This window comes from Styela clava, chromosome 8 (assembly GCF_964204865.1).
Source record: "Styela clava chromosome 8, kaStyClav1.hap1.2, whole genome shotgun sequence".
NCBI classification, from domain to species: Eukaryota; Metazoa; Chordata; class Ascidiacea; order Stolidobranchia; family Styelidae; genus Styela; species Styela clava.
In genome coordinates this window covers 1,837,427-1,863,225 of record NC_135257.1, presented here as the reverse complement: position 1 = coordinate 1,863,225, position 25,799 = coordinate 1,837,427, and the positions used below count along the sequence as shown (strand labels likewise).

Here is a 25,799-nt window from a genome sequence, read left to right as displayed (position 1 = left end):
CTGGAAGATTATATAGCATCGTTCCGGGGATGCGCCCACCGCATCCAGAGCGTAAGGTGTTTCTTTCTCGATTCAGTTTTATGGTTATGCCTTTGTTGAATTTTTAGACTGTTCTCAACGGGACACGAAATCATTTCGCTCCGAGTTTGTTGATAACTAAACTTGCATGATTCCGCCTGATCATGCGACACACATCGTTAGACATCAGTGATTGCTTGCACATGGCCTTGGAGCGAAAAGATCGTTAGACATCAGTGATTGCTTGCACATGGCCTTGGAGCGAAAAGAGTGTATAGGCGTTGCAAAATTTAAAAAAAAATAGAACCGTTTGTTAGATTCCAGCAATTGCAATTTTGCCTGACTCTAATACCAAGAGCAGGGCACAAATATTCTGCACTGAAAGTAGCTTACGCTTCTCTATTTTAGCATGAGATAATAACGTACTTATTGAGCACTGCTAACCTAAATTAGACAAAAGAAAATAAAGAAGATGGGACATTTGACGGTAATAGCGGACACAATTACTAATTTTATGCATGTGATATATTTTCTATTTTCTTGAAGGTAGTTGAAATATACATGGCTCTCTTTTATTTATACATTAGACTTTAATATCAAAAGTATGCACTCTGTCATTTGTCTGTAATTTCTAAAATTTAAAACCATTTGATTACGCATTGAACAAGAAAAAAAAATTGGCATTTATAGAAATTAAATTCAAAATAAAAAATACAAGAGAAATGACAAAATAAATTGCATACAATAAGTGCATAGATATTTTATTATTATTTCAAGGAGTTGTTGATTGAAACCTTCAAGTGGTGTGGTAATGAATACATCTGTATATATAAGTATTGTAATGAGTGATAACAAAAGTAATTTTTTCTGTTATAAACAGTTACAGAATACGCAAAGTTTGAGGATACAATGCATACAGTTACTACAACATCGACGTTATTGATATGCATAATATGGGCTTGCATATCAGTCTTGCAAAACACGCATTGGTGATGGGTATTTGAAAGTCGTAGGGCAGGGGTCGGCAACCTTTTGTCGCTCGCGAACCAATATAAGGGTTGCAAGTCATTGGCGGGCCGCAATATTTTCAGAAAATTGAAAACCGAACGGATGATACTTTCTTTTTATATTAAAAAAACAAGCAGTGATACATCTCTCGAATAGAATATACATTTATGTCCTCATTGCATTACATCTAATAAAATACCATTTGAATATTTGTGGCGTCACTGAACTTAGTATCAACTTTTCTGCGTTTTGTTGCCATTTGTATAAATATAATTGAATGATATGATCATCAAACGAGTAATTGTAAATTTTATAATTGTTATATTATAATATAAATTGGTCTACACGTGTCTCACAATAAATTCTGTTACGTAAAGAATATAATCGTCAAAACAGCTATTTTGTTACTATAATTCAGAGAAGCGCCGCGGGCCGGATTATATCACTCCGCGCGCCGTAGGTTGCCGACCCCTGTCGTAGGGCTTGATATTTGGCTACCTAGTGCAAAACGCATATAATGCAAAAAATAAATAAATCTTAGTTGTTTACTTGAATTAGAAAGAAAAAAGATTATGGCGTAAACATTGTAGGTGTGAGTTACACATTAAATAATAATACCACCACCATAAATTGATAATTTCCAATGTTTCTATATAAGATATCATTTCTACAAAACAAAAATAATAATGTTCTGCCTTATCTAACATTTCCATTAATAGAAAATGGTCAAAAACAAATATTGTTTACATAGAAATAGATCTTCCTGAAACATTTCCTGAATCGGAACTGTGTTCTTCATCGACGTATAAATCTTGCGTATGTGTGACAGTGCTTTCATCCTTTTTCTAAAAAAACAATTGAGTATAAAATTTATATTTGGGAAAAGGAAAAATCTTTGACCATCTTTTAATTGTATTCTACCATATGTATTTGGAGACTGGAGTCTCAAAAATAATTTTGACCAAAGTGTTTGAAAAAGCAAAATGAAATTCAATAAAATGCCATTGATCATGTACTGAATGCCATTGAAATGTATTGAAAAACGAAAGCATACCACCTTGTTCCAACATTAACTCAGAGTAGGACGTATTTATGCCGAAAGAAATATTTAAATAAATGATAAAAACGCGTTTGACTTTACAGCTTCGTTTCTATGAATATTGCAAAACTCAAATGGACAAGTTGAATCGCCGAATTGATATAATAAGGCCGATATATAAAAATATCTTAATAATATCAATCAATTCATGAATAATAAGATCATAAATACCAGACATTTCATAACGGCAAATATCAACAAGGCAACAAAGAGTACAAGCAGAAAAGATCCACAAAAGATGATTAATATTATTTCCAAAATTCCGAGTCCCACTGGCTCTGTAAAATTAATGTTCGATAGTCGTTTGCAATTGCAATAATACTGAAACATCTTCAAAGCACCCAGATACGAAAAATTAGCAACTTCCGGTACAAACCGTGTCGAAGCGTCAATGATCATTCAATATAAATTGCATTGACTTTCCTACTAAATTACTCAGTCTAAACGTACTTAAAACGTCGAAGTTATACTGTTTATGGCAACAAGAAGGAACAATATCCATAGACTTTACGTTTTGTGACAAAAAGTAATACTTATAAGGGATTTACAGTTATTTATGTGTCAAATATATCCTAACAGGAATGAAATTTGAAATCACATATGAAAAATGTTGTTAATCATAGCATCAGTCTGTCGATATAAATTAAAACAAAAAAGCATGCGGTTCAATTCCAATTCAAGCATGATTCTAGTTATTATATTTAGTTATTACAAAATGCTTGAATGTTAATATTAGTAATGAATATCAATTTACCAATAATTGCAGTCGACGTTTCTGTTAACACGGTTGAATATTCATCATTCGTTGTTATTGGGGATGTTGTCGAAGTTGAGATATTTGTAGTAGATGTACTTTGTTCAGTAGAAAAAGTATTGTTAGCTGTAGTTGATAGTGTTATTTCTGGCGTAGAAGAATATTCCGTAGTGGCAGATGTAATTTGTTCCGTTGAAACAGTACCTTCACTTGTTCCCGATGATGTTAGTTTTGGAGTAGTGGATGGAACGTTAGTCGTAGGAAGCGGGGTTGTTATGGGTTGCGGGGATGAACTTATAGACATGGCAGTCGACGTAGGTTGCTTTATGGTACCTAATGGTTCAAACTTAAATGTCATTTTATATGATTCTCCGTCACCAGCTGTGTTGCTTGGAGTCGCTATCAGCTCATATTCTTTTCCATGGCCAAGATACCGAAACGTAGCTGATGTTACTTCGTATTCTTCAGTCTATGATATATAACAATCATTTTAACTAAATTCCAGTGTATTTATCAACTATCTTATTACATATACTCGCGACCTCTTCTCTGACTACCCTGAGTGTGTTCGCAGGGTCAAATCCCGTGGGGGATTTTATTATGTGTAAGGGGATTGCTGAGGGAGGTTCACGTAAGCACTGGCTGTCTGCGGCTTCATCCACCATAAAGTCCATGCATCTGAAACAATTACCTCGCTAACTAATCTCATACACGACATAGACTGGTAACCGGACGAGAGGCCGCAGTACCTCATATGATTAAGCCGTCTCAACGGTTCTCTCTCGCCCGTGATAAATAAATCATGTCATAAAATATTGCTCACATGTTCCCGAAGTACAGCTCTTTTCCTTCTTGTTGAATCGATAATCCTAACAGTGATTCTGGTTTTGTGTGTTCCTCTAGAAACTTCCCACGAAACATTGATTCCATCGTCAAGTACGACCATAGAAACATTTTTGATGGGCCCTGGTACTAAAAAAATCATAAAAATGGATTCAAGTAATTCATTGTGAGTTATGACAAAATTATGGTAAATTAAAAAGTTAAGTTTAGGTAATAACTTGCGAGTGATGTACTTGGCATTTACCTCAAAACAAGAACAATAAGCACCTGATTTGTAATGCCATGTTTCAACTTTTAAACTAACCAACTGACAAACGAGAATATCGGCCAGAGACCGAGGACTTATCGATCAAAAGTTAGGGGATCCCCAAAACAGCGCTCTTACTCCACAGTGACACCTTGTGTTTCATCACTAATTAATTGATAACTCGCTAATTATACGACATAATTCGCCCAAAATCAATAGGCTTCTGGTCCGAGATATAATGAATGCACATGAAAAATCTGGACCAGATTCAATCTCATTTTCGTGAGATATCACGTGCATCTAACAGACAGACAGACAGAAAGACAGACAGACAAATACCTATCAACATACTTACCGATTAAAATCGATAAGTAATAATGGTATTTTTGTCGTATCCCAAATGAAGGAAATAACGGAATAATATGTATGAATATTTACATACGTGTGTAAGTAATGTTGCACTTCGGTTTCGATCCGAGCGATTCAGCTTCACACAATGTTAATGTAACACACACTTTGTATCGATAGCCCGGCAGAAGGCCAGCAAAATAGACTTGTGGTTCCGTTGTGCTGATATAGAAATATAATGACTAATAATACAACTGTCGTACTACGATTTTTAAACACGATCCATACTATTATTCCCGAGCACAGACTACTTTGATGTAATAGCCAGCCGAAAATACGAATATATAAAAAAAAAATCAGAATTAACGCTACTGAAACTTTATTAGAAATCTTCCGAATTAACGTTCAAAATTCGAATGTGCTGTATTATTTAGTTTGAACAGTAACAAATATTGGCAAGATGATAACAAAATAGTCTCACAAAAAATGGATTTGCATTCCTGTTCGGTTATAATAAACAGTACTTCAAATATTATACAGTTTCATAATTCGGATTAAAATCTTACGATAGCATTCTATTGTCATCGTGGTCCCCGTCAATGCATTCGAAAGCTACTGAATATTCAGTTCCGTTGTAGGGTTTATTCCAATATGCTCTTATTGTGTCATTCGAAACACTAAACTGTGGTACCGGAGTAACATATGAGTCTAAAGCAAAAACACATACATCATATAATAACATCCTTTGTGCCGGACGTTTCTAGGGCAAATAAACTTAAAAATATTATTATATTATAGTCCTATTATTCTATTTTGTGTAATGAGACTTGGAAGTAGCATGACATAAAAATGTGATTGATATGGGATAAAGTTTAATGAATATAGATTTTTAAAAAAAAGGGAGAAACATGTATTATCAATATAACCTTGACCTAGTCGTAATCGAGACAGTTTTACCGAGGCTTGGGTGTAGGAGATTTTTGATCTCGGACAGTTAAAATATTGTCTATTATAAAACTACTGAATATACCAAAGTGTCACTCACGAATTTATAATTCGGCCTTTCAAGACCTATTTTACAAGTTTCGTGATACTGAAATAAGGTTTTATGTTATTGCACAGGTATGGTGAGTCAGGGCAATTATCACCTGTCTGATATGTAAAATTTCCAATAAGTATTGTTTGACCCTTCGTTTCGTAATGCAAGTATATAACATATGTTGTTCCTGGTATAACGTCTTCTATTTTTGTCACAGTGTTGTTTAAAGTATATCGGAAGAATTTTTCATCTGAAGAAAAGCATTTAAAAATTAAAACAAAATGTGAAATTTGGGATGCAAAATCCTTAAACAAATCTAGATAATAAACATAAAGAAACACATTGTGAAGCTAGAAAAATAAAACACACTGTTCTTTTGTGGACGGCTTCGATCCTTTTGCTCTACAGTTTTGCAAATCGATGATTCAAAAATCCCATATTAAAATCAGATACATTGACATTAATAGACATTTCAAAACAACAACGGAAACAATAACTCACCTCGTGGAATGTCATTACATGCTGGTATAGATGTACCATTGTCTGGAATTAAAATGATGCCTGTCACAGTTGTATTGTGTGAATGTGTAACATTTGTGCAATTAACGAACGCAGTTGTACCAATAACATTCACAGTGCAATTGGCTATAAAAAGAAAAGAAAAAATGTAATGGATTTTTAATTATCAAATAAACGAAATTGAAAATAAATTGGTAGTATAGATATCTACCCCTCTTATTGAAAAGAAAGTGGAAAACGAAATGAAAACTCGATCTTATCACATACTTTTGTTTGAACGATTGGTGTTTGTTTCTTTTTTGAAGTTATTCATTTGATTTACTAAAGAATGATAACAGATGTTTTTCAATGAAAATTTTACAACTCACGTTGACAATATGTACCATTTCCAACAAAGCCATCAGCACATTTGCAACTAAATCCACCATCAAAATTTAAACACTTGCTGATCTCATCACAATCGTTTGCACCTGTTCTACATTCATCGATGTCCAGGCATATAAATCCGTCACCTGAAAACCCAACGTTACAAAGGCATAAGAAACTGCCAATTGCGTTTCGACAAGTTGCATTATTGTGGCAGCGATGCATGCTCAAGAAACATTCATCAATATCTGTGCATGTCGTACCATTTCCTGTGTACCCCTCATTGCAAGTACACGTATGACTGCCGTCAGTGTTAGAACAACTCGCATTATTGTGACAATCATGTGAGCCCGAAGAACATTCATCAATATCTGTGCATGTCGTACCATTTCCTGTGTACCCCTGATTGCAGGTACACGTATGACTTCCGTTAGTGTTAGAACAACTCGCATTATTGTGGCAATCATGTGAGCCCGAAGAACATTCATCAATATCTGTGCATGTCGTACCATTTCCTGTGTACCCCTGATTGCAGGTACACGTATGACTTCCGTTAGTGTTAAAACAACTCGCATTATTGTGGCAATCATGTGAGCCCGATGAACATTCATCAATATCTGTGCATGTCGTACCATTTCCTGTGTACCCCTGATTGCAAGTACACGTATGACTGCCGTTAGTGTTAAAACAACTCGCATTATTGTGGCAATCATGTGAGCCCGATGAACATTCATCAATATCTGTGCATGTCGTACTATTTCCTGTGTACCCCTCATTGCAAGTACACGTATGACTGCCGTTAGTGTTAAAACAACTCGAATTATTGTGACAATCATGTGAGCCCGATAAACATTCATCAATATCTGTGCATGTCGTACCATTTCCTGTGTACCCCTGATTGCAAGTACACGTATGACTTCCGTTAGTATTAAAACAACTTGCATTATTGTGGCAATCATGTGGGCCCGATGAACATTCATCAATATCTGAGCATGTCGTGCCATTTCCTGTGTACCCCTGATTGCAAGTACATGTATGACTGCCGTTAGTATTAAAACAACTTGCATTTTTGTGACAATCATGTGAGCCCGATGAACATTCATCAATATCTGCGCATGTCGTACCATTTCCTGTGTAGCCCTGATTGCAAGTACATGTATGACTTCCGTTAGTGTTGGAACAACTCGCATTATTGTGGCAATCATGTGAACCCGATGAACATTCATCAATATCTGTGCATGTCGTACCATTTCCTGTGTGCCCCTGATTGCAAGTACATGTATGACTTCCGTTAGTGTTGGAACAACTCGCATTATTGTGGCAATCATGTGAGCCCGATGAGCATTCATCAATATCTGTGCATGTCGTACCATTTCCTGTGTGCCCCTGATTGCAAGTACACGTATGACTGCCGTTAGTGTTAAAACAATTCGCATTATTGTGGCAATCATGTGAGCCCGATGAACATTCATCAATATCTGTGCATGTCGTACCATTTCCTGTGTACCCCCGATTGCAAGTACACGTATGACTGCCGTTAGTGTTAAAACAACTCGCATTATTGTGGCAATCATGTGAGCCCGATGAACATTCATCAATATCTGTGCATGTCGTACCATTTCCTGTGTACCACTGATTGCAAGTACACGTATGACTTCCGTTAGTGTTAGAACAACTCGCATTATTGTGGCAATCATGTGAGCCCGATGAACATTCATCAATATCTGTGCATGTCGTACCATTTCCTGTGTACCCCTGATTGCAAGTACATGTATGACTGCCGTCAGTGTTAGAACAACTCGCATTATTGTGACAATCGTGTGAGCCCGAAGAACATTCATCAATATCTGTGCATGTCGTACCATTTCCTGTGTACCCCTGATTGCAGGTACACGTATGACTTCCGTTAGTGTTAGAACAACTTGCATTATTGTGGCAATCATGTGAGCCCGATGAACATTCATCAATATCTGTGCATGTCGTACCATTTCCTGTGTACCCCTGATTGCAAGTACATATATGACTGCCGTCAGCGTTAGAACAACTCGCATTATTATGACAATCATGTGAGCCCAAAGTACATTCATCAATATCTGTACATGTCGTACCATTTCCTGTGTACCCCTGATTGCAAGTACACGTATGACTTCCGTTAGTGTTAGAACAACTCGCATTATTGTGGCAATCATGTGAGCCCGATGAACATTCATCAATATCTGTGCATATCGTACCATTTCCTGTGTACCCCTGATTGCAAGTACACGTATGACTTCCGTTAGTGTTAGAACAACTAGCATTTTTGTGGCAATCATGTGAGCCCGATGAACATTCATCAATATCTGTGCATGTCGTACCATTGCCTGTGTACCCCTGATTGCAAGTGCACGTATGACCTCCGTTAGTGTTAGAACAACTCGCATTATTATGGCAATCATGTGAGCCCGATGAACATTCATCAATATCTGTGCATGTCGTACCATTTCCTGTGTACCCATGATTGCAAGCACACGTATGACTTCCATTAATGTTAGAACAACTTGCATTATTGTGGCAATCATGTGAGCCCGATGAACATTCATCAATATCTGTGCATGTCGTACCATTTCCTGTGTACCCCTGATTGCAAGTACATATATGACTGCCGTCAGCGTTAGAACAACTCGCATTATTATGACAATCATGTGAGCCCAAAGTACATTCATCAATATCTGTACATGTCGTACCATTTCCTGTGTACCCCTGATTGCAAGTACACGTATGACTTCCGTTAGTGTTAGAACAACTCGCATTATTGTGGCAATCATGTGAGCCCGATGAACATTCATCAATATCTGTGCATATCGTACCATTTCCTGTGTACCCCTGATTGCAAGTACACGTATGACTTCCGTTAGTGTTAGAACAACTAGCATTTTTGTGGCAATCATGTGAGCCCGATGAACATTCATCAATATCTGTGCATGTCGTACCATTTCCTGTGTAGCCCTGATTGCAAGTACACGTATGACTTCCGTTAGTGTTAAAACAACTTGCATTATTGTGGCAATCATGTAAGCCCGATAAGCATTCATCAATATCTGTGCATGTCGTACCATTTCCTGTGTACCCCTGATTGCAAGTACACGTATGACTGCCGTTAGTGTTAGAACAACTCGCATTATAGTGGCAATCATGTGAGCCCGATAAACATTCATCAATATCTGTGCATGTCGTACCATTTCCTGTGTACCCCTGATCGCAAGTACACGTATGGCTTCCGTTAGTGTTAGAACAACTCGCATTATTGTGGCAATCATGTGAGCCTGATGAACATTCATCAATATCTGTGCATGTCGTACCATTTCCTGTGTACCCCTGATTGCAAGTACACGTATGACTTCCGTTAATGTTAGAACAACTCGCATTATTGTGACAAACATGTGAGCCCGATGAACATTCATCAATATCTGTGCATGTTGTACCATTTCCTGTGTACCCGTGATTGCAAGTACACGTATGACTGCCGTCAGTGTTAGAACAACTCGCATTATTGTGACAATCATGTGAGCCCGATGGACATTCATTAATATCTGTGCATGTCGTACCATTTCCTGTGTACCCCTGATTGCAAGTACAAGTATGACTGCCGTCAGTGTTAGAACAACTCGCATTTTTGTGACAATCATGTGAGCCCGATGAGCATTCATCAATATCTGTGCATGTCGTACCATTACCTGTGTATCCCTGATTGCAAGTACACGTATGACTGCCGTTAGTGTTAAAACAACTCGAATTATTGTGACAATCATGTGAGCCCATTAAACATTCATCAATATCTGTGCATGTCGTACCATTTCCTGTGTAGCCCTGATTGCAAGTACACGTATGACTTCCGTTAGTGTTAGAACAACTCGCATTATTGTGGCAATCATGTGAGCCCGATGAACATTCATCAATATCTGTGCATGTCGTACCATTTCCTGTGTACCCCTGATTGCAAGTACACGTATGACTTCCGTTAGTGTTAGAACAACTCGCATTATTGTGGCAATCATGTGAGACCGATGAACATTCATTAATATCTGTGCATGTCGTACCATTTTCTGTGTACCCCTGATTACAAGTACACGTATGACTTCCGTTAGTGTTAGAACAACTCGCATTATTGTGGCAATCATGTGAGCCCGATAAGCATTCATCAATATCTGTGCATGTCGTACCATTTCCTGTGTACCCCTGATTGCAAGTACACGTATGACTGCCGTTAGTGTTAAAACAACTCGCATTATTGTGGCAATCATGTAAGCCCGATGAACATTCATCAATATCTGTGCATGTCGTACCATTTCCTGTGTACCCCTGATTGCAAGTACACGTATGACTGCCGTTAGTGTTAGAACAACTCGCATTATTGTGGCAATCATGTGAGCCCGATGAACATTCATCAATATCTGTGCATGTCGTACCATTTCCTGTGTACCCCTGATCGCAAGTACACGTATGGCTTCCGTTAGTGTTAGAACAACTCGCATTATTGTGGCAATCATGTGAGCCCGATGAACATTCATCAATATCTGTGCATGTCGTACCATTTCCTGTGTACCCCTGATTGCAAGTACACGTATGACTGCCGTTAGTGTTAAAACAACTCGCATTATTGTGGCAATCATGTAAGCCCGATGAACATTCATCAATATCTGTGCATGTCGTACCATTTCCTGTGTACCCCTGATTGCAAGTACACGTATGACTGCCGTTAGTGTTAGAACAACTCGCATTATTGTGGCAATCATGTGAGCCCGATGAACATTCATCAATATCTGTGCATGTCGTACCATTTCCTGTGTACCCCTGATTGCAAGTACACGTATGACTGCCATTAGTGTTAAAACAACTCGCATTATTGTGGCAATCATGTAAGCCCGATGAACATTCATCAATATCTGTGCATGTCGTACCATTTCCTGTGTACCCCTGATTGCAAGTACACGTATGACTGCCGTTAGTGTTAGAACAACTCGCATTATTGTGGCAATCATGTGAGCCCGATGAACATTCATCAATATCTGTGCATGTCGTACCATTTCCTGTGTACCCCTGATTGCAAGTACACGTATGACTGCCGTTAGTGTTAGAACAACTCGCATTATAGTGGCAATCATGTGAGCCCGATGAACATTCATCAATATCTGTGCATGTCGTACCATTTCCTGTGTACCCCTGATCGCAAGTACACGTATGGCTTCCGTTAGTGTTAGAACAACTCGCATTATTGTGGCAATCATGTGAGCCCGATGAACATTCATCAATATCTGCGCATGTTGTACCATTTCCTTTGTACCCCTGATTACAAGTACACGTATGGCTTCCGTTAGTGTTAGAACAACTCGCATTATTGTGGCAATCATGTGAGCCCGATAAACATTCATCAATATCTGCGCATGTTGTACCATTTCCTGTGTACCCCTGATTGCAAGTACACGTATAACTTCCGTTAGTGTTAGAACAACTCGCATTATTGTGGCAATCATGTGAGCCCAATGAACATTCATTAATATCTGTGCATGTCGTACCATTTCCTGTGTACCCCTGATTGCAAGTACACGTATGACTGCCGTCAGTGTTAGAACAACTCGCATTATTGTGGCAATCATGTGAGCCCGATGAACATTCATCAATATCTGTGCATGTCGTACCATTTCCTGTGTACCCCTGATTGCAAGTACACGTATGACTTCCGTTAGTGTTAGAACAAGTCGCATTATTGTGGCAATCATGTGAGCCCGATGAACATTCATCAATATCTGTGCATGTCGTACCATTTCCTGTGTACCCCTGATTGCAAGTACACGTATGACTGCCGTTAGTGTTAGAACAACTCGCATTATTGTGGCAAACATGTGAGCCCGATGAACATTCATCAATATCTAAGCATGTCGTACCATTTCCTGTGTACCCCTGATTGCAAGTACACGTATGACTGCCGTCAGTGTTAGAACAACTCGCATTATTAAGACAATCATGTGAGCCCGATGAACATTCATCAATATCTGTGCATGTCGTACCATTTCCTGTGTACCCCTGATTGCAAGTACACGTATGACTTCCGTTAGTGTTAGAACAACTCGCATTATTGTGGCAATCATGTGAGCCCGATGAACATTCATCAATATCTGTGCATGTCGTACCCTTTCCTGTGTACCCCTGATTGCAAGTACACGTATGACTTCCGTTAGTGTTAGTACAACTTGCATTATTGTGGCAAACATGTGAGCCCGATGAACATTCATCAATATCTGTGCATGTCGTACCATTTCCTGTGTACCCCTGATTGCAAGTACACGTATGACTGCCGTCAGTGTTAGAACAACTCGCATTATTGTGACAATCATGTGAGCCCGATGAACATTCATCAATATCTGTGCATGTCGTACCATTTCCTGTGTACCCCTGATTACAAGTACACGTACGACTGCCGTCAGTGTTAGAACAACTCGCATTATTGTGACAATCATGTGAGCCCGATGAACATTCATCAATATCTGTGCATGTCGTACCATTTCCTGTGTACCCCTGATTGCAAGTACACGTATGACTTCCGTTAGTATTAGAACAACTCGCATTGTTGTTGCAATCATGTGAGCCCGATGAACATTCATCAATATCTGTGCATGTCGTACCATTTCCTGTGTACCCCTGATTGCAAATACACGTATGACTGCCGTCAGTGTTAGAACAACTCGCATTATTGTGGCAAACATGTGAGCCCGATGAACATTCATCAATATCTGTGCATGTCGTACCATTTCCTGTGTAACCCTCATTGCAAGTACACGTATGATTGCCGTCAGTGTTAGAACAACTCGCATTATTGTGACAATCATGTGAGCCCGATGAACATTCATCAATATCTGTGCATGTCGTACCATTTCCTGTGTACCCCTGATTGCAAGTACACGTATGACTGCCGTCAGTGTTAGAACAACTCGCATTATTGTGACAATCATGTGAGCCCGATGAACATTCATCAATATCTGTGCATGTCGTACCATTTCCTGTGTACCCCTGATTACAAGTACACGTATGGCTTCCGTTAGTGTTAGAACAACTCGCATTATTGTGGCAAGCATGTGAGCCCGATGAACATTCATCAATATCTGTGCATGTCGTACCATTTCCTGTGTACCCCTGATTGCAAGTACACGTATGACTGCCGTCAGTGTTAGAACAACTCGCATTATAGTGGCAATCATGTGAGCCCGATGAACATTCGTCAATATCTGTGCATGTCGTACCATTTCCTGTGTACCCCTGATTACAATTACACGTATGACTTCCGTTAGTGTTAGAACAACTCGCATTATTGTGACAATCATGTGAGCCCAATGAACATTCATCAATATCTGTGCATGTCGTACCATTTCCTGTGTACCCTTGATTGCAAGTACACGTATGACTTCCGTTAGTGTTAGAACAACTCGCATTATTGTGGCAATCATGTGAGCCCGATGAACATTCATCAATATCTGTGCATGTCGTACCATTTCCTGTGTACCCCTGATTGCAAGTACACGTATGACTTCCGTTAGTGTTAGAACAACTTGCATTATTGTGGCAAAAATGTGAGCCCGATGAACATTCATCAATATCTGTGCATGTCGTACCATTTCCTGTGTACCCCTGATTGCAAGTACACGTATGACTGCCGTCAGTGTTAGAACAACTCGCATTATTGTGACAATCATGTGAGCCCGATGAACATTCATCAATATCTGTGCATGTCGTACCATTTCCTGTGTACCCCTGATTGCAAGTACACGTATGACTGCCGTCAGTGTTAGAACAACTCGCATTATTGTGACAATCATGTGAGCCCGATGAACATTCATCAATATCTGTGCATGTCGTACCATTTCCTGTGTACCCCTGATTGCAAGTACACGTATGACTTCCGTTAGTATTAGAACAACTCGCATTGTTGTTGCAATCATGTGAGCCCGATGAACATTCATCAATATCTGTGCATGTCGTACCATTTCCTGTGTACCCCTGATTGCAAGTACACGTATGACTGCCGTCAGTGTTAGAACAACTCGCATTATTGTGGCAAACATGTGAGCCCGATGAACATTCATCAATATCTGTGCATGTCGTACCATTTCCTGTGTACCCCTCCTTGCAAGTACAAGTATGACTGCCGTCAGTGTTAGAACAACTCGCATTATTGTGACAATCATGTGAGCCCGATGAACATTCATCAATATCTGTGCATGTCGTACCATTTCCTGTGTACCCCTGATTGCAAGTACAAGTATGACTGCCGTCAGTGTTAGAACAACTCGCATTATTGTGACAATCATGTGAGCCCGATGAACATTCATCAATATCTGTGCATGTCGTACCATTTCCTGTGTACCCCTGATTGCAAGTACACGTATGACTTCCGTTAGTATTAGAACAACTCGCATTTTTGTTGCAATCATGTGAGCCCGATGAACATTCATCAATATCTGTGCATGTCGTACCATTTCCTGTGTACCCCTGATTGCAAGTACAGGTATGACTGCCGTCAGTGTTAGAACAACTCGCATTATTGTGGCAAACATGTGAGCCCGATGAACATTCATCAATATCTGTGCATGTCGTACCATTTCCTGTGTACCCCTGATTGCAAGTACACGTATGACTGCCGTCAGTATTAGAACAACTCGCATTATTGTGACAATCATGTGATCCCGATGAACATTCATCAATATCTGTGCATGTCGTACCATTTCCTGTGTACCCCTGATTGCAAGTACACGTATGACTGCCGTCAGTGTTAGAACAACTCGCATTATTGTGACAATCATGGGAGCCCGATGAACATTCATCAATATCTGTGCATGTCGTACCATTTCCTGTATACCCCTGATTGCAAGTACACGTATGGCTGCCGTCAGTGTTAGAACAACTCGCATTATTGTGACAATCATGTGAGCCCGATGAACATTCATCAATATCTGTGCATGTCGTACCATTTCCTGTGTACCCCTGATTGCAAGTACACGTATGACTGCCGTCAGTGTTAGAACAACCTGCATTATTGTGGCAATCATGTGAGCCCGATGAACATTCATCAATATCTGTGCATGTCGTACCATTTCCTGTGTACCCCTGATTGCAAGTACACGTATGACTGCCGTCAGTGTTAGAACAACTCGCATTATTGTGGCAGTCATGTGAGCCCGATGAACATTCATCAATATCTGTGCATGTCGTACCATTTCCTGTGTACCCCTGATTGCAAGTACACCTATAACTACCATCAGTGTTGGTACAAGTCGCGTTGCTGTGACAGTCATTTGTTCCTTCACATTCATTGTCATCAGTACAAGTTGTTCCATTTCCAGAATACCCCGTGTGGCACGTGCAATTATATGGCTCATCACTGTCACAAATCGATGTTGATTCTTCGCATGTCGCGTTCGTACTACATGGATTTGAATCGCAATATTTGACGACCTCACAAAACGTTCCATCTCCGGTGTAACCTTCATTGCAAACACAGATTGGCGGATCGCTTGTGGTTGCCTTGCTTGTGCATGACGCGTTACCTGAGCAAGTCGAGCACTGATTTTTGTCTGTAAAAAAATTATCAATTTCGATATTATTACCTACATGTGTTCATTTTGATTATTTAAGCTTTTTCGATGCGGAGCACTTCGAAAATGCATAATAGGGATGGGATGCGAATCGGATATCCAGGTCAACTGGATAAGATGCATTTCGACATGTTATTGAACAAGTTAGTTCGTATTGTACAACACATTTTGATGAATTGCATGCACTTGAAAAAAACATTGAAAAACTTACTCGAATCATTAATCAGATAGAGAGGTTTTTGACGGTAATAAAAACTGGCGTATGGGTCTATAGCGGAATAGATCTGTTCGTTAATTCTGACGAGAAAAAATTGGATAAGAAATGAGTAATGTTTTTCTCAGTTGCATGCTATCAATAAAAAACATTTTGTCCAATAAAAATTAACTGGTTAGTGTGATACCATGTCAAAATTAATCTTTTCCAGCTGAAATTTTTTTAGTATAAATTACAACTATGAGGAAACAAAACACAAGAGACAAGTGTAGGCAAGCGGTGGGACAAGTCGCACAGGTAGGACAGGACATTCACAATCCACAAAAATTCTAGAATAGCCTACCACATACAAAACAAGAAAATCTCGTCAATTTTATTTTTATTTTAGTGATCGAGAAACATCTTTTCATACGGTGACAGCACATTTGCACCCACGTACGTTTTCATTCGTAAACTGCATCTAGGAATTTTGCACGTAAATATTTTTTCAACCTCCGATATCTACATTCATACATTTTCAGACACAAAGTTTAGCACCAGCATATAAGCTGCACCCTCGTACATTTTAATCCAGAAACATTTGCACCCACGGACATTTGCAACCATAGACATTTGCGCCCGCGCACATTTGCACCTGTGTACATGTTGCTGAACGTTTCTAGTTGTGGGGTCGCGAGTATGTGTAGGCTTTGATTTCATGTAAAATAGGGTCGCGTAAAAAATTGGGAACTACTGAGTTAACGGATAGAAGTCCAAATTATTCGCGCGCGATTTTGCAGGGGATTCATCTTCATTATCGCACATTATTGCCAAACGTGTTCATGACGTTTCCAATGTCACCTAACAGACTCTGAAGAATCCACTAGAAAACTCTTGCTCTGATACTCGGATTTTTCAAATCTTTGTATTACCGTTCTATCCCTGAATGTGTAACCGTTTGAAATTATTTAAGATAAGCCTCTACGTATTATAATTACTGTTTGTGCGCATTCAATCATCTTCACTTGGTAAAAATACAGATAACAACAATGTCAAAAAATCAACGAACAACAAATAAACAATGCGCCATGTTTGTCATTAAGAATATAATACTGGCCAAGTAGCGAATCGATATTGTAATAGGCAGAATTTCCAATTGCTCCAAACGTGTTTTAAAAACAAGGCATATATATCCCGCAATACTAAAACGCGGCGCTGTACATACAGGAACAATATTATTGTCGCTTCGGGATGATAGAAGTAATTTATAAATGAGAAGAAGCATTGTGTACCATCATGCTCGCGCTATTTGAGTAAGTTATTGATAGCGTCAATATTTTCACCAACCGATCAAAATTGTTATTAGCATTCAGTATATTAATGTTGTTGGATAATTTTCTTCCAACTTCTAGGGAAATGGAAAAATAAAAAGGTCAAGTCAACAACACCGGATTACCATGGAAATTTCAATGTGAACAAATCGTGAAATTGAAGTGAAATTTATTCGTTTTCATTCATCTCATTTGGGTATAAAGTTAAAGTCAGGTATTTGAATGGAAAAAAGAAAAAGCAATGTAACTGAATTTAAAGAATGATAGCAAAACACTCAGAGCATAAGACTTTGGAGAATAATGCAAAAACACGCAGAGCATAGGACTTTGGAGAATAATGCAAAAACACTCATAGCACGAATTTCATGAGAAATAGAAGAATATCATCCTAACTTTTCATTACGTGTTTGAAAGAATAATGGATAATATTGGCAGTTGGTTCCGGAATACTTTCAAACATTACAATTTATTTTAGTACAATGAAAATTGATTGATATGATGATTGATAATACCCCGGTAGTCGACCAAAAAATTTGAGTAAAAATGCTGCGGTATTCGAACGAAAATTCGGTTCACTGCTCACTCAGCGGTAACTGGTAAAATGGCCCGCAATAGAAATAGGTTCGTCACCCTTGATCTAGAGAAATGTTTATTGTCTTAAAATGCCTGTATTGAGTTGTTTTCTTACATTGTGATATTCGGTATTTGTTATATTTTATTGAATCCTTTCTGTTCTATTGATTTCATTGGAGTATTGTGATTGTCAGTTAATAAATAGGATTGAAATATCATTAATCGATATGAATACTGAGAAGCAGATTGACATCAGACCATAATATATGATATATCATGCATGGACTGACGGTACGCTACATAGTTTACAGAAGCAAGACATCAGATTTCCAGTAACGTGACCGAACAACTGTTCAGCGACAACCTTTCAAAGCCGCTGCTATAAGACCCTACCCATGGCATAGAGTGCGTAGACAAACAGGGCTGGATTGCTTGTTTGTTTCTATTATTAGGCGTTTTATTGGCCTATATTTATAACTCTATGCACGTTCGAAATTCGAAAAATACAATTACAATATTATCACTGCAATAATTGAGTCATAGTGTAAATTCAGAAAACAGAAGTTGGATAATAAATATCAAATCTCACTTGCAACGTAATTGTACAGATCTCCTACTTGAACTACATCTGTGTCGTTTTGTTGCCTAAACGTCACTCGATGCCACCATGAATATGTATTTCCATCTGTGAGTCCTTTAACATCGATCTGTTTTAAAATATATATTTAATAACAATCATTTTCATTAAGCATTGTGATGGATACAAACATATAGCACGCTTAACGTTTTTATATGTGTTCATTTGCAATAGATTCAATCAGTAGGAAAAATCAATATAAAACGAAAATCTTTTTATCAAATACATTACCAACGAAGGATTATATCCAATATAAAGAATCTCAAAGTAAACAACTAAGCTACATTGTAGGTTTGTGTCACTGTCAACTGGGTAAACCGATCTACTAGCATGGGCTTTGATAAGTGCGTCATGATATCGTATGATAATTAATAGGAAAATAAATTTTAACAATCTACTAATAGAGCTACATGAAAAACGACAGTTAAATTTACGTGTAGTTTTCCATCTAAAAATTCGTAAAAGTGTTAGCTCAGACTAAAATTCGAATTGCAAATGTCTCAATTATCAATTATCTACGACAAACTAAAGACATAAAGCAGGGTGGTCCAAACCCAGGCCCGCGGGCCACATGTGGCCCCCGCTCCATTATCTGTGACCCGCGCCGCATTCAGAGAGTGATCAAAAAATCGTACACATTCAGAGAGTGATCAAAAATTGCACACATGTGGCCCGCCGCTCCATAATCTGTGGCCCGCGCCGCATTAAGAGAGTGATCAAAAAATCGCATTTTGTGTTGTTTCGTCATAAAATTAAACAGAAAAATCTTTCGACATATTGTTACATCATTAATGTCACTGAATCGACAAGTGTTATGGTGGATAGCTGAGGCAACTAGCGAAGTTGAGTAATGTACCTGGCGGTCTAAGTTGTTATTTAGCTTTCTATCGTTTTTGTCGGGAATATATTATGCTAACAATTTTGGCATCATAGAAAGCTGAAAATCGAATGCGGATTCTATATGTCAGAAAATGTAGTAATTACTCTTCTGAACCTCTCATTTGGTGATCAGTCAATTTGCAGTTATATTTGTAAGTTATAAACATGACTTCGAAAAGAAAGCTGACGAATTCAAACAGATTTTTATTTGGATGTGGGAAGGAAAATACCACAATGCTAGCTTGGTATGTCGGGAAGTTGTGTCGATGACAAAATAATTGAATTTTAATCGGAATTTTAGAATTTTGTGCTGAATGAGCATTTTCCAAAGTTAAGATTTTGCTTTGAAAATCTTATCGATGTTTGAACGCACTTACAATTGCGGAAGACTTTTTCTGTTATTAACAGTTTAAAATCTTACACTATATGTAGTTATAGAAAGACTTTAGTAAGTAGTTTTAGTAAGTTTTTTGGTTGGATTTGCATGGGTTAGCGTGATAAATGACAGATACCGATGAATGTGTTTGCACAATAAAAGTTTTTTTTGTATTGCACTCTTACCTATTCGTGGCACTACTGTGGCCCGTGAACAATGCAAAAATAATTTTGTGGCCCCCGGAGCCAACGACCTTGGACCACCCTAACATATAGAATTGACGAACATCCAAGCGTTGCCAGTAGGTTCCATCTGTTGTCATGAAAGATAATTCTCTCCCTCTGTGATACAGCATCAAACTTTTAATTAAAATCGACCTGGCACTCGACGTGTTAATAAAATGATATTTTCAGAAGTGTTTATTGGACATGACTGCAAATACCACATATTATATAATATGGCACACAACTTTCACCTTCCAAATTGTCGTTGCATCTAAAGCAGATTCTTCGTAAATTGCCTCTGCTACGCCGTCGGCATTTACAATTTCATATTTTACAGCCTTACTTAAAGCTGGCACAAATATGGCAATTGATGTTCCATCAATTGAGGATGTGTATGTTACTTCATCTGATCTCAGTGAAGTCAAGTTTGTAGCTGTGTGAATATTCAAGTAAATTATTACCGAAAGTCATGAAAATCTAAATATTTTTAGGACGAAAAACATAGGAACAGATTAATTAACAGCGAGTACATTTAAGAAAATTTTAAATTTTTCTAAAACAACTTCGAAAAATTTTGTGAATGTCAGGTAATATATACATAAAACCTCCTGAATACAAGTTATCTTTAGTTTTGCTATGTTCAAGTATGTGTCTTTAGCCTAACTAGAAAGTAATGAAAACGTTTCTAATATACAGAATAATATTGGTTAAAAACAATCATTGGAATTCTAATTGGGTTTCAATATTATTAATCAAAGCTTCTTTCACGCGAAAGTTTAGCCTGGACGATATTTTGTATAGTACGCCTTAAATTGGGAAAATGTGTAACCTCTAAACATTAGCCAGTCTTTCAATTTGTCCGAATCATTGCATATTTAAATTCGATCTACTCACTACTATCTTCTTACTTGTAGTATAGAGGAACGGGTTCACTGGGGTTCTATCCGTGCCCGTGTCTACTGCATCAAGATACTGTGTATACAACGGTACGCTCTGATTTTTCAAGCAATCTTTTACAATAACTTTTGGTGCAATTCCAAGAACCGTGTTCATTGGCACTGCACCGATGACATTGTCCAAACTATTGAAGATATCTGAAAAAATTATTAAGTTGCTTATTTATGATTTTGATGAAAAATACTTTCAAGTTAGCAAATGTAGGAGCAAATATTTTATTTTCTGTTAGCACTATCAAAATCAACGAGCATCAGAATTGTCAAATTAGTAATTGCATGGCTAGAAAAGCGGGATGTCGAAAGCACGAAACCGCAAAAAATTATTTTCTGCTATGTTTTTAGATATATATTACTCAAGTGAAAATTGAAGTAAAAAATACCAGAAACATAACAAAAAGTACCTCCGTTGGCTGCAATTACCAAAGAATCTTCGCTGAAAGTTTCTCCTTCGGAGAAGCTCAAAGTACCTAAGTTTATATCTAACTTTGAACTATGCTCTGGTTTCATTAGCAAGTGATTTTCAACGAGCGTATTTTTGATATCGCAAGGATTTTCATCACCGGGGTCATAAATCAACCTATAAGAATTCGCTTCTTGTGAAGACATAAAAACGGTGCCAAAAGCTTCATCTGAAAAACAATATGAATAATACACGCTTGTAAATACCTATATTTGTTTCTATATTTTCTATGTTTGTCTATATTTTGGGGGGCGGATGGTTATAATAGAATAGTAGCTCTTCGTTTTTCAAAAAGTGAGCTGTCTTGAATGCTTTGAGAAACTTTGTAATATACTAAAATATAGGGTTTTCGAAATACCCCATCAATAACTTTAGACCATAAAAATCCAGTCACGTTGCTTTTGAATAGTTACACGTACATGTGTGAGATTTGCGCGTTTGTTATATACAATTATACTGCCTAATGTTTCAAAAGTAACCGAAGAGATTAAAACTTTCAAAAAATCACAACAAACCTCCATTATTCACAAATGAATCGCGAAATCCGGTTCCACTTATTGTATAATTTGTTGTTGATGGTAGAGTTTTGTCTTTGACTTTGATTTGATAAAAAGCCAGTGGATTTCCACCATCATTTTCAATTTCAAGCAGACTAATTCCATTATTATCAATACTCGTATATTCATTAGTTATTCTTTGTAGAGTAGTATTCCATTCCGCACTGTCGACCGTTGGATGAGCGGCTACATACGTGACATCACTCAAAACAACTCTTCCAAATACCAAGTGGGAGGCTGAATAGAAAAAGCATTTACGAAAGTTTTCATGAGAAATTAAAATTCACCAATAAACAGAGTGACATGTACTGGCTCAATGAAAAAGGAATATTTCAACTCGAATATAAACAACCCACGTCTCATAACGTCGGTGTTTGCTCGAGAATAACATTTTTGGACACGAAGTGCTTATTATTACCTTGGCGAATAGCGATCGCTGCGAATAACATTCGCAATTCTCCTTTCATATGATAGTCGATTTCAAATTTTCAGTACTTAAAAATCAAAGAAGTCGTTATAAATCTATCCTGTCGTTAGTTCTATGTATACGATATTTTTGCGCATATTGCGACACTGCATCTAGCACTATGTCAGAGAATTCAGCTATCATTTCGAAAAATAATACTATGATGACCTGGGTATAGTCGCGAATTGCTATGGTATTCGACTGCATTTGATTTAAAAAATTTGAATGATCAGATATCCGTCGAGGGTTCATTAGTCACATATGCTTCTGACGCAACGTGATTAGTCATTTGACCTCCGTGTTGATTGCCCTCTTGTTTAAGTTTTCGTTAACGCCGGCATAGTGTTGTTTATAATTAGCACAAATCATTGCCGAGTTAAGTCAGTAATACAATTGGGAATGTGATTTCAAACAGTCAACGTAAAAGTCGTTTCACCTGTGGTAAAATTTTGCCATTCAGAAACTTCAGATTCCGCCAGGGTAATATCGTCTGAAAGTTTGGATGCACGTGCCCTAATTTCATATGTTGTATCGCCTGTTAGTCCAGATAACCTGCAAAAATATTAATGTAATCTATGAAGAAAATCTATGAATTCTTTCGAATCCATACAAAAGCAATATATTTGCATACTAAACAAGTATTTTAATACAAACATTTTTTAAATTCAAAGATTCGCATGTTTGTAGGATATGTACATATTTCGACAAATTTGGTTGACCTATATATAGTCTTATTATCCAATATTGAATACTCAAAACTTGGAATTGATCTTCTGAAATTAATTTATTTTAAATACACCTATAGAAGAGTTTAGACTTTAGAATATTCGACATTTTAGAAATTTAGATGAAACCTGAGTTGGCCTGAAAATTATATCGGCTATGCTTCTCAAATACCAATCGAAAAGTTCTATATAGACTAAGAATACTTCTTAGAGATAGGTCAAATTAAAAATTTATACAAGACTGAATCACATTTTAGAAAAGCGCAAAAACATGTTAGGGGTTTAAATTCATATAAAAAAAATTTTTTTTGGGGGGGGGGGCAATATAAATAGACGGATATCTGTAATATATACACCAGAGACCCCTATTAATAAGTGTTATTAATAAGTGACCCCTATTATCAAGTGTCTTTTTTGAGAGCAAGCATCGTGCGCCATGCAACCACCACATTATATTTACAATCATGCAAAAGTTTGGTGGCCAAGTCCTACCAGTGTGAATAGTATTTATCCGGGTTTGTCCTAACTGTATTTATATCGCTCGATCCAAATTCTCTATACTGTATTGTCCATTCCGAAACTCTTGCGTAGTTATTTAATTGAAAGAACACGAACACGGAATCAGGAAATTCTTCACCTGTTTGTATTGTAGGAGCCCCTGGATCTAAAGAAAGATTAACTGTGTTAGCATAGTGAAATGTTTTGTAAATTTTAGGCCATATGATATTTGTGGATTTGATACAACCGCTCGATTGAACTAAGACTTTATAATTAAATAAGCAACCTGAAGAGCAAAGCTGAGAAATTGTGAACATTTTGCGTTCAAAATATTATATTATTTCGTTTATAGAACAGGTTCCAGAGATTATACCGTTCTTTGCTACATGATTTAAAGAACAACATGAAATTCCACTCACTGGTGCGCAATGGCACGGCTTCACTGTCAGTTCCAATGGTACCATCTGATGTTTCAGATTTAATAGTTACTCTGTATTCGGTATCGCTTGATAATCCTGATATCTAAATTACGTAATAAATTTGCACGGCATGTTAAATAACAAACTATCATTTTACAGATATGTTTTACAAATGTGAAGATGGAATTATAGATTTATTGTTGCTACAATCCCTTATTAGAATATTTTGATTCGCCAATTCTTTCAATTGTGATAATATTTTAATATATATATATATAGCTCTGTTACAATCTAAGATGTATGATTATAAGGCTAAAAGTTTCAACTTATGTTACTGTACGTTAGGTTGTAAACATGTATCACAATATTTTTTTACAAACTTACAGTTGAACCCGACGAATCCACGCAAAAGACACGTACTGCGGATGCATGCTGTGGTGTTAGAGTGACATAATACTTCACTGCATCCGATACTTCAGTGAAACTCGCTTGAAATGAAGTGGACGTTATGCTGGATACAGTTACCGGATCCATTTGAGCTGCGTTTATCAGAATCAAAGAAAATATGAAGATTCATGAATCAATGCAGTTTTTATGCTTTTAGATGTTATAGTTAATTATATATAAATGAAGAACAATTATTGTAATGGGTTTAAACATTCATTGAAAACACCTTGTCTGACTGAAACACAAAAAAGAGGGCATTTTCGGACATGAATTTGAGCTTGGATCGTTTGGCAAAAGTATTGAGACTGTTAATAGCTCATGCTGCTTGTTACAATATAAGCCAAAAAGTTTTAGTATGTATTTGTTGTTGTCACGATTATGATAATATAAACAGGCAACGAATCCGCAGAGCAAGTACATGCGTATTCACAGTAACGGCACCGCTATCGAGTCGAGTCTACTGCTATGTGTTTGAGCAGCTTAATTATGGAACAAAAACTGGAAGCCTATCGATTCAGTTCCGAATATTGAAATATATTGCCTTGAAATCTTGCGTAGAATTACTTTTACTTTACTTTAATTATGAGCAATTTACGGAAAGTTTATTCTCACAATAGCATCAATAAAAACGATCATGTTTGGTTCAATCCCACACATAAATATCTATCATTCTATTAGTTTTGAAAATGGAAACTGCAGCTGATTTTTAGCATTCGTGAAATCTTTTTCGATATTATTTCAGTTTAAGCAATAAATTTGTGCTCGTGGCTTTGGCATTCCTCTCATTTTCAGAATTTTCATTATGTACATCTCAATATAAATGTTAATATTGATCAAATAGGTTTCCAGTAATTTATTCAATTGTATTCATCTTTTTCCTAATTTACATATCAAATCAGATCCTTGGAACTAAATTTTAGCTGACATTCACTATATGAAATGATTTAGTTCATAACTTCAAAGTCCAGTTTGACTTCTTTAAAACAAATAGCGAGGCGAATTGAATTTTGTGAGAACCCAGTTACAGCACTGAACTTATTCGCTGGATAACTTACCTTCACATAAAATAAAGTAAAATGCAAGCAAAAAACATATCAAAAGAACTCTGTGTTGTTTAATCATGATGCAGAGCAGCGTATGTCAAGATATTCTTCTCATAACAATATTATGTTTATTTAATAATATTTACCAAGA

At 37.3% G+C, this 25,799-nt stretch overlaps 1 protein-coding gene across 2 annotated transcripts; it reads right to left on the bottom strand.

Annotated features, from left to right (window-relative positions):
* Positions 1-49: 49 nt before the first annotated feature.
* On the bottom strand, positions 50-25,799 carry LOC120346588 (uncharacterized). Of its 2 annotated transcripts, none has more exons than XM_078114984.1 (19): positions 25,661-25,799; positions 24,543-24,697; positions 24,159-24,261; positions 23,734-23,905; positions 22,953-23,068; positions 22,009-22,287; positions 21,435-21,662; positions 20,986-21,171; positions 20,329-20,510; positions 18,551-18,668; positions 6,244-15,843; positions 5,858-6,001; positions 5,466-5,606; positions 4,884-5,025; positions 4,412-4,539; positions 3,703-3,851; positions 2,880-3,348; positions 2,297-2,403; positions 50-1,871 (listed from the first exon to the last, which is right to left on the bottom strand). In XM_078114984.1, exons 1-19 carry the CDS (start codon positions 25,725-25,727, stop codon positions 1,770-1,772), a joined length of 12,588 nt encoding a protein of 4,195 aa, XP_077971110.1. In that variant the 5' UTR covers positions 25,728-25,799; the 3' UTR covers positions 50-1,769. The 2 variants fall into 2 exon arrangements, with proteins under 2 accessions (XP_077971110.1, XP_077971111.1); XM_078114985.1 differs by having other exon boundaries at positions 3,213-3,348.